The sequence below is a fragment of the Octodon degus genome, unplaced genomic scaffold (assembly GCF_000260255.1).
Source record: "Octodon degus isolate 3935 unplaced genomic scaffold, OctDeg1.0 scaffold00091, whole genome shotgun sequence".
NCBI classification, from domain to species: Eukaryota; Metazoa; Chordata; class Mammalia; order Rodentia; family Octodontidae; genus Octodon; species Octodon degus.
This window is the reverse complement of record NW_004524667.1, coordinates 9811555-9822121: the sequence shown is the minus strand read 5'-3', so window position 1 is coordinate 9822121 and position 10567 is coordinate 9811555. Positions and strand designations below refer to the sequence as shown.

General features: G+C 44.9%; 1 protein-coding gene across 1 annotated transcript in view; it reads left to right on the top strand.

Annotated features, from left to right (window-relative positions):
• Positions 1–8671, top strand: part of CUNH8orf89 (chromosome unknown C8orf89 homolog) — a 94111-nt gene extending 85440 nt beyond the window's left edge. The window contains exons 6-7 of the mRNA XM_023722393.1: positions 8479–8546; positions 8664–8671. Coding sequence (XP_023578161.1) covers positions 8479–8546; positions 8664–8671 — 76 coding nt within the window. The remainder of the gene's footprint in view (positions 1–8478; positions 8547–8663) is intronic.
• Positions 8672–10567: the final 1896 nt, after the last annotated feature.

Here is a 10567-nt window from a genome sequence, read left to right as displayed (position 1 = left end):
TTGCTATGTAGTTCAGGCTGGCCTTGAACTCATAGAAACCCTCCTGCCTCAGTCTCTTGAGCTCTAGGATGACAGATGTGCACCATCATGCATGGATCCTATGCATGAATTTTGATTTAGAGTGATTTAGGTTTACCCTTCCTGTCTTCTGTTTACTCCTCCAAGTATGTCCAGCAGTTCAAAAAATGAAAGGCTGGCCAAATAGCTCAGCGGATTAAAGCACCTGCAAGCAGGCACAGGGGCCGGGGTTTTGATCCCCAGGCCTGCTGCTGGCCCCTCCCCCAGGACGCACTGAGCTGGCAATTGAGATTGGGCGTGGTAGTGCATGCCTGTAATCCCAGCTATTGGGAGGCTGTAAACAGGTGGATCACTACAAGTCCAATTTACTAGTGAGACTGTGAACACCCTTCAGAGCCTTCCCTAAAATACAAACAATAAACAAACAAATAAAAATTAAAAAATAAATAAAAAACAGGATGCAGGAGAATAGTTCCTCTCCCTAGAGAGGTGACCTTCTTTCCTGCTCCAACCTCGTGCCCTGCTCCCTGGCCACCAGAACAGGAGCAGCCATGCTGATTCTGGTTCTAGAGACAGCTGATCATGCACTGTAGCCAGGAGCCAAACTAAAACCTTCCTCCTTTAAGTTGCAGGTGTCAGGGGTTTTGTCCCAGTGAGGAGAAAAAGGGCTGAGGCAGAGGATCTTCCTTCTGCAGCCCTTGAACAAGTGGACCAGAATGTGCTCATAGCATGAGCGATCTGTGAGAGGCAGGGAGACGGGATGGAAAGAGTAGCAACCCTTTAAAGGGAAGGCCTTGGAGCGAATGGGGAAAGCCACTAGGGCGGTCTGACATCATGGGCCACCACCAGGAACAGGCATGGCAGTATCTGGTGACCAGCACACATGGCATCTCAGCGAGAGAGCGCTCCCATACCTGCCCCATAGTCAGCCTTTATTTTGTATTCAGGAGTCCTGTCTTCCAGCTGTTCGCCCTTTGCTTTGTGATACTGGGTCCTGAACCCAGAGCCTTGTGCATGCCAGCCAGCACTCTACCACTGAACTACACTGCTGGGCCTAATGGGATGAGGTACCTGTTGGGGGGAAGTGGTAGATGTTCTGAAATATCTCCCACAGGCTCCTGTGTTGGAGGCTTGGGGTACCCAGTGCAGTAATGTTGAGAGGTGGGCTTGGGGGGAGCAACTGCATCATGAAAGCTGTGATCTCATCACCCCAGGCCCAACCTCACCACCCACCCAGAGGCAACAGACAATTTTTTAATAGTAATTTTTAATAGCAATTTTTAAGATCAATCACATTAGGGAAAGTATTCTTATCTCCATTTAATCTATTTAGCACCTTTTAAAAAAGCACAGTTACATGACATATAACTTGAACATTTTTATATTAAGGTATTGGTGATAATTCCAGAGGGTGTTATCAGAGGTGAGATTGGGTCTCAGGATAATGAGATCACAGCTTTCGTGATAAGACAAAATAAAATAAAAAAGTATAGACACAAGATGACTCTTTAATTGTGTACAACGGGACCATGGACCATGGACTAAGACTTCCAAAACTGAGCCAAAACAAACTCTCCCTTTTTTAAGTTGATTTTCTCAGGTATTTTGTCACACTGACAACAATCTGTTTGACATAAACCCCAACCCCTTGAGTTGTTTTATCCCCCTAGCCTCCCTCCTCTCCAGTTGTGACTTGGATCTGTCTCAGAAGTTGAGGTTCTGGAGCTTATATTTCCTAAAAAGATGAGAAGTGATAGCTGCAAATCCTCCTCTTCTTCTTCACGGTGGTCTTGGTCTTTTAGATTTTTCGTAGTGCAGATAAAAGATAAATACCGTGGTGCCTTCAAGGTAAACACACTTGGTCTTGGTAATGTGGTCACTCCTGTGGTGCTTGCTGGTCTGATGTGACATTCAAGTGAAGCTCCCTTCCCCCCATGGATGATGGCAGGGAGGAAAGAGAAGAGGGATCTGAAAACTCTTGTCCTTCCTTGATAAAAATAGTAATAATTATCACTCAAATGGTTCATTATTGAGCAGTTACTCAGAATGAATGGCTACTCTCTGCCAGGTATGTATTAGATACCGGCATGGTTTAAAGTGCCTTTCTCAACAAATGTGTTTGTGCCTTCATCCCTGGGACCTGTGCATGTGACCCTAGTTGGAAAAGGGGTTTTTACACAGACCATTAAATTAGGATCCTGGGATGAGAACATTGTGGAGAATCTCAGTGGGCCCTAAATGCAATGGTAAGTTTTTGTACAGCATAAAGGGACCCAGAAGAAGAGACCAGGTGAGCACAGGAGCAGAGATTGAAGCTGCACCCGCCGCCATGGTGCCAAGCTGCCCATCACCTGAGCGCCCGCCCCCCCAGCAGCTGGGCGGGGCCAGAGTGACTCTCCCTGACTGCCTATGGGGACAGTGGGGCCTTTGCTCCGCTTCCTCTGTGATTGGGTTGGCGAGAGGAGGTTTCTGCTGTTTTAAGCCACCTCATTTGTGTGCATTTGCTTTGGCAGCACTAGAATCGCAAACTAATGCTTTACGTGCATTATTTCTAATCCTCACTACAACTGGTAAAGCGAAGGTATTATTTTCCCATCTTATAGACAAAGGACATACAATTTAGTGAGTTACTCAGGTTCCCACAGCCAGTAAGTTGCAGAGCTGGGGCTTGAAGTCGAGCTTGGCTGAGCCCCAGTCCAAACTTCTGCACCACAGCACAGCGCTGTTTGGATCCAAAAGTGTCCTTGTTCCCAAAGTGCTCTTCTGTGTTTCTGGCTCCTGGCAGGTTCCTGCTTGCCCAGTTCAGATCCATGCATTCTGTTACATTTAGTTGATGGGTTATTTGTGTTGGGCACTAGATGAAGGTTATAGTTATAGAACTGATTTTCATGAATTCCACCTTCTTTTCCCTATGGAGGTCTTCAAGCTTCAGGGAGAAAAAGTCTCACCTTTCTGAAATATTGCAGACCCCTAAATAATACTTTAAAATTGTAGTAACCAGCATCTCTGCATTTATAGATTTGAAAACCCATTCACGGGCTTGCCAAATAGCTCAGCAGATTAAAATGCCTGCAAGCAGGCACAGGGGCTGGGGTTCCATCCCCAGGCCTGCCATGCTGCCCCCCCCCCGCCCCAGGGTGTGCTGAGCAGAAAATTGAGACTGGGCATGGTGACGTGCACCTATAATCCCAGCTCTTGGGAGGCTGTCAATAGGCAGATCACTACGAGTCCGATCTAGTAATGAGACCCCTGAACACCCTGTAGACCCTTCCCTAAAATACAGGAAAAAAGAACTCACTTGCATTTTAGTGGTGTGTGTGTGTGTGTGTGTGTGTGTGTGTGTGTGTGTGTGTGTGCTACAACAGTAAGATACCTGGTAAAGCTGATGTTATAAACAGTAGAGATTTACTTCTCACAGTTCTGGAGGCTAAGGAGTCCAATATGGAAGTGCTGGCTGGTCTGGTGAGGACCTGGGCTCCGCTTCCAAGATAGTTCCTGAACACTTCGTGTTCCTGCGTCTTCCCCCATTGTACTCTTATGGGAGAAGGGTGGAAAGGCGAGGGGACCCTCTCTAAAGGACGCCTGACCCCACAGGCAAGAAGGAGCCCTCATGGCCTCACCACCTCTGACTACCGTCACCTCGGCAACACCTGGATTTGGGAGAGGACACATTCAAACCATCGCGGCACTCCCATGATCTCATTTGAGCTTTGAAAGACGGACATAGTTATGTGTGGATGTAGCATAAGGGATCTATGATGAGGATCGCTCCAAAGTCAAGCGGCTCCTTGTGGTCACACAGTTTCTGAGAGAAAGCGTGCCACATCCCGCGGGCATCGTAGGCCTTTATCAGCCTCGCTCAGTTCATCATAGACTCACATAACCAGCTATATAATCTCCAGTGCTTAACACTTTTGTGGTTTTTCCCTCTGAATATTTCTGCTTTTGCAAAGAAGGGACTGCCGCCTGGAATTGTGAAGAGCTAGCTGCTCTTTGAATGGGCTCGGGGTGATGAATCAATGACTCATGTCAGCAACAGCCCCAAGTCATAAGACGACTGAGCTAAGACCTGCTTTAGAATAAATGTTTGTGATTCTTCCTGCAGGTCTTGCTTCTTGATGCGTGGTGTTTTCAAAATGCTTACAGTCGGGGTACTGACTGATGCTTCTATTTAAAGAGGTCTAGAAATTGCCATCAGTACCTGGTGATCTCACCAAGAGGATTAAGTTAAACACAGAAAATAAATGCACTCACCAGCATAGGCACAATTTACAGTTCTTGGGATACAAGTGGCTACCTACACGAAGTGCGCATGTGCGGACAGGAACGCTTTCTGATTCGTTGAGAGTATTTGGTTTGCACTGTGTCTTTATTTGAAATTAAAGAGACGTTAGTCCTTAATTTTTCTACAACTAACAAACCTGAGTGTAATCCTAGATAATGTGTGCCTAAAAGGAGACAAAAGACCTACCTTCCCACACTACATCTTGGTGAAATAATATCCGAGGGTCCTTATCCTAAAACTGATTGCTGCTGAACAGATTTGAAGTCTAGGCTTATAGCATGTTGTTTTGATGACAGCAAGAAAGAAGATAGACGAAAAGACCCCTGTGGCTCATAGCAAGCTGACTTAATTTAACCTAAATACATTTTAATTGGCTTTTTATTAGTACATTTGTTGTACATAAATATTCTAATTATCATGGGGAACTGGTATATGTACATAATACATCTTAATTCTCACTGTAAAAAAAAATCCCCTGCCCTGCCTTTCCTACCTGTTCCTTCCAACTCTTGGTCCCCTTCTCATTATTATTATTATTATTATTATTATTATTATTATTATGTGTGTGTGTGTGCATGCGTGCGCTTGTGTCCGTGCAGGCACGTGTGTGTTTTAGGGAAGGATCTACAGGGTGTTCAGGGTCTCACTACTAGATTGGACTCATAGTGATCCGCCTGTATACAGTCTCCCAAGAGCTGGGATTACAGGCGTGCGCCATCACACCCAGTCTCAATTGCTGTCTCAGCGTGCCCCTGGGAATGGCCCAGCATGGTAGGCCCAGGGATCGAACCCCAGGCCCCTGAGCCTGATTGCAGGCGCTTTAATCCACTGAGGTATTTGGCCTGCCCTCCTCCTTCCCATTTGTAAAAACACTATTTTCATTATTTTCCCCCTTCAATTCTTTTCTTTTCCCATCCCCTTTCCTTCCATTTTCCCCTCTATTTTTCCCCCTTTCATTTGAAAAAGATCGCCCTACTTCTTCATCTATCTTGTATTTTGCTATTTTCTATTTTGCATTCTCACTGTTTCTGTCTCTCTTTATGTTTATATATAATACATAATAGCACACTAAATATATTACAGTTTGATTTACTAATTAGAAGATTTGAGATAATTTCTGACAACCATCACCTCCCCACAACTACAGATCTTGTGTTCCAGTTTGACTCTAGAACGTCCTGTAAAAGCCTTGTGTGTTCAGAGGTGGGTTTTCTAGAAGGTGATTTGACATGGGGACATTGCAGCTGACTTGGTAGTAGGAGGTGGGGCTGTTGGAGGTACACCATGTGGGGGTGGCAAGGAAGGGTGCATTCTCCTCCTGCCTCTTCCCTTAGCTCCTGCTTTCTGGCTTCCATAAGAGCAGCTTTCCTGTACTAGGCCCTCCTTGTGCCAGCCCTGCCTTGGACCAAGAACGAGAGTCAAATAAATCTCTGTTCCTGGAAGTTGTGGATGTCAGGTACTATGTCTCAGTGGTAAGGAAATTTTCTATAATTTTAAAAAATTATTGTGATAAAGTATATAAAAATGAAATTTACCATTGTAACCATTTTTAAATTCATAATTCCATGATATTAAATACATTCACACCTACTCTCCTGAGTTCTCTTTGTTCAGGGCTTATTTCTCTCTTGTCTTACTGTTTTTTTTCTTCTTGGTTTTGCTCTTGGAATTCCAACATTTAGGTAAAACATTTTTGAAGTGTTATATAAAAGAAAGGAGAAAAAACAAAAACAAGCCATCTGGCCCTTGGGGCAGAATCTGTCAGTAAAACCTGAGGGGTTGAAGGAGCTGCTGAGGCCTTGGGCTGTGCTTCCCACCACTGTAGCGGGTTGGCTGGCTCTTCTTGACAGGGGTGGGCCAGAGGGCAGGGCAACTGTGGGAGACTGGATACTAACCTCTGGGATGTGGGACAAAAGTTTCTGTCTACAAACTCAGGTCTTCCTCAACTTCATGGAGGCTAAACAGACCTTTTTATGCCTTGAGATTCTTCCATTGGCAAACGCTCTTGAACCAAATTCTGGATCTACCAATGAAGAAGAGAGGAACAAGGTCTTTTGCATTGGTAGACTCTGATCCAAAAAAACATGGAATGTGTAGGAAGGAGAAAAGTCTGTGTCCTGGTAATCAGAGCTTGGGTCCTACATGACAGGGATCTGAGAACTGGCAAGGGCCCAAGACGTGTACAGCTGGTAAAACACTTGTGCCAGTGCCCACAAGTGGCAGAGGTAAGGAATCCAGCCATCCCAACCTACTGTTTTGAGAAAATATGGAATTACTGTAACTTCAACACTGACAGAAAATGGTCTTAAAGAGGGGTAGGTTGCAAACTACCAGGTAATGCAGGGGCTCTGGTACTGCTTCTACAGACTAGGTAGGGCTGAAGGTGAAGAGAGTCTGAATAATATGCTGAGATAAAAACTCAATATGAAGAGCAAGACCAGCAAGCCTGTGCCTCAGGGGAGGTTCATGAGCAGAAAGCAAGAGGGAGTACACACATTGCCTTAGAACACATGAGTCCCTGTGAAAATCACAGTGCTCTGGATCTCACTCTTATAATTTAGTAAGATTACAAAGAATTCTACTCCTGAATTCTTTACTGTGAATTGTAGATGGCCTTGGGAGAACATGTCTGTTTAAGCACTCAGTTTCTGTTTGTAGAGAGATGACTGGAATCAACTCAACAGCCATTGAGTCCACTGGGTGGAGGCTTTGCTGTGGACATTTGGAGGTGAGTAGGATTTGGTTCTTGCCTTCAAAGATTTAAAATGATAGTGTGGACAGGGAAACATGAATAGCTGCAGGAAGGGATGCATAAGTATGGAAAACTAATGTAAATGCAAAGTACTTATTTTCTTTAGGACCTTGTTATGTTTTGGGTTTTAGGGGCTCCCCAAGAACATAAGTATTGATGGCGTGCACCTCAGCTGAGGAAACTACTGAGTGGTGGTAGAACTTTGATGGGACGGGGGCCAGCTGGAGAGAGTAGGTGGGTCAATGGGGTAAGCTCTCAGAGAGTAGATGAACAACCCAGCCCTTAGTCTCTTCCTGGCTGCAACAAAGTCATAAAGTTTTTCTACTGCAGCCCCACCCCATGATGCTCTGCTTCACCACAGGCCCAGAAAAAATGAAGTGACTGGACTAAAAACTCTGAAACTGTGAAGCAAAAGAAGCCTTTCCTTTAAGTTGATTTTCTCAGGTATTTTATCACAGTGATGGAAAGTTGATTTTAGTATTGAAATTAGATTTGTCAGTACATGAGATATACTCATAAAGGAATTTATTAGGAAACTTATGGTTAACCAATTTATTTCAATACATAGTGATCTCTTGTGTGTTAGGCACTAAGTTGGTACCTGGAAATCCAAAGCAAAATAAGCACTCACTATCCTTGAAGTTGACATGCAAAAAAAGAAAAACTGAGAGCCATGCAATGTGGTGAAGCCGAGGCATCGGGGCTCTCTATGTTTGGTTTTTTTCTTTCATTCTTTCTTTTGTGTGTGTGAGTGTGTGTGTGTGTGGTGGAGCCAGGGATTGAACTCAGGTTCTTGCGCTTGCCAGGGAAGCACTTATTCCACTGAGCCATCTCCCCGGCCTCCTGCTTTCTATGTTTCTGCATCTCTTACTTGCGTGCAATTTCCAGGACCATATGGACATGGAAGTATCTAGTCAATGAAGTCTTTGAAAAAGTGACAGCCACAAATCTTTAGTATTTCAGTAGACAGGAGAAGGAAGTTAAGGTGATGGCAAGGGGCAGGGATAAGGAAGGTGATCCTCCAAGTCCGAACATGTTGCCACCAAGCACCATCCTTCCATGGTGGAACCTTTGTAAGACAGAGTGGCCTGAGGATGCCTGCCCAGTATGTGGTTGAATTCCCCTTTCCCATTCTGTTTCTTTGCTTGAAACATGCTCATCACAGCTTGTCCGTGACCTAGGCAGGCCCACAGGATGTGGGAGTGGCCGGAAGTGATTTTCATCCACTCTTGAGGAGTCAGGGAGGTGGCCTCAGGAGCAGACTGAAGTCCCACATGGTTGTTGTTCTTAGAACCTGGGGAAGTGGGCTGGCATGGGCCTTCTAGCAACACGAAGAGAGCATCTTAACCCAACATGTCTTTGGTCAGGCTACTGTAACAAATAGCCAGAGATACGGTGCTTAAACGACACTTATTTCTTATAGTTCTGGAGGCTGGAAGTCCAAGATGAACAGGCCAGCAGAACCGGTATCTGGGAAGTGCCTGGCCTCTGGTTTGTGAATGACTGCCTTCCTCCCAGGAAGATGCTGCCCTCTGCCATATTATGATGCATTAATAAAACCTTGCCAGATGTTGTGCCGATACCGGCTCCATGTTCTTGTGTTTCCAGAATTGTGAGGCAATTAAACTTCTATTCTTTATAAATTACTCAACTTCAAGTATTTTGTTTTAACAACAGAAAATGTACTAATACAGAAGGCTTTATCATATGAGTTTGGGGTCTAACAAACGTGTAATCTCTAGTATAACAGGATAGAGTTTTGAAATTCACATTAGAACACAGATTGAGCAGGTAGCTCTGATGCCAGGTTGCCTGGAGTCAAATCCCTGCTTTACAAGTTGCTAGCTGTGTAGCCATGAGCAGGTTTCTTTGTCTCCTTAGTTCATCTAGAAGATGGATATATTTAAAAATAATAATAATAATAACACCTCTTTCTCCAGGGTGTTGAGAGGCTCATCTTTGTAGAGCTCTTCACACACTGTCTGCCACATGGTGTTTATGTTATTATAACCAGGATGGTTCCCACCCTACCTCTCAGGAATTGAGTGAAATCTTGGCATGTCAGGGGCAGAGTGGGAAACACAAAAACCACATGAATAGTGATGTGACTCAAGAAGAGTTGATGGGCCACTTTCCCTCGGTTCAGATGGGCTGAGTGGGGTACAATTACCAATTCTTGGTTTTCTTTTCACTCTTAGCAGAAAGGGTATAATTTTAACAAGATGAAAGGAGGCTTGCAGGCTCCTGATAACAAAGATTATCACAGACCACCCCTGTGAGTCTGTATGTTCTCTAGCGGAAGCACTTCAGATGAAGGATGTGCAGTAGAGGGATGACGCAGGCATACACCAGCTAGATGCTCCCTAGGGGAGGGGGAGTGGGCAGAGGGCCACAACCGAGACTCTTGGTGTCAACAGGGCAGCGACCCAAGTATGCTTAGAAGGATTTCTGTGAACATGGCTGAGCTCTCTTCCCTGATGGTGGCAGCTCTGATTTCTTAAGCTGCCCGATAGTTTACAGTTTCAAAAAATCAGCGCACTCCTGGCTTTGTTTTTCAAAGACAATAAGCAAATGCTTATATGGGAGTTTCATTCACATGTTTATATATAGTCTCTTAAGCACATTTTTACACTGCTCCTTTCTTTTCTCCTCCACCTCCAAGCTGAGGACATGGCTGCCCATGTCTTGTACTTTTTTGGTTCAAGAAAAGACCCCAGAGCCTAGGATTCCCTCCGACAGCCACATCCAGGCTCCTTCCTGTCTGCCAGACCCATGCTGGCACTCTTCTCCCTTGGTGGTTTTCTTTGTATTTATGGTCTTATGGCCCTGTGATTAACACTGATGCAGGAAAGCCCCACGAATATAATTCACTTGAAATTGTTAGCCAGCCAGTGACTTCTTTTTGCCTCCATTCTGAAAAGAGCCGCTTTCACTTACTCCTCCCTGACCCCTTAGTGGCTGAGCGCGTAGTACAAGGAGTCTAAGAACAGGAAACCAAGTGCCATTAGATTGCTAAGAGGGACTGCGACGTTTGCACAGAGACTGGTGAAGTGACGATGAGGCCACATGGTTTAGTGCCTACAACTGGCCCCTGCCGACCTGCATCAGTTGCTCTGCCTGGCATTTCACACACATTTCTGCATTTATTCCAACAAGACAGAGATGACTGTTATCATTGTGAACCCCATTTTCTGATGAGGTCCCGAGCAGGTCAGTAATGCATCTGAGATTTTAAGTCTAGTTAGGGCACAACTGAGATCAGGACAGCATCGGCTTCATGCCAAAGCCTCTGTTCTTCAGCACTCCATAGCACTCCACAACCTGGGCTCCTCCTAGGAGCCTAGAAAACACAGGCTTTTTTTTTTTTCCTTTTCTCAAGGAGCATTTAGTCTAGATTGAACTGCAGTGTTTATAATAGTGTCTTGCCTCTAAACTTTAAATTTAACAAAGTGAAAAGGCGACCCACAAATTTGGAAGAAATCATGACAAATACTCAGACAAAGGTCTGCTCT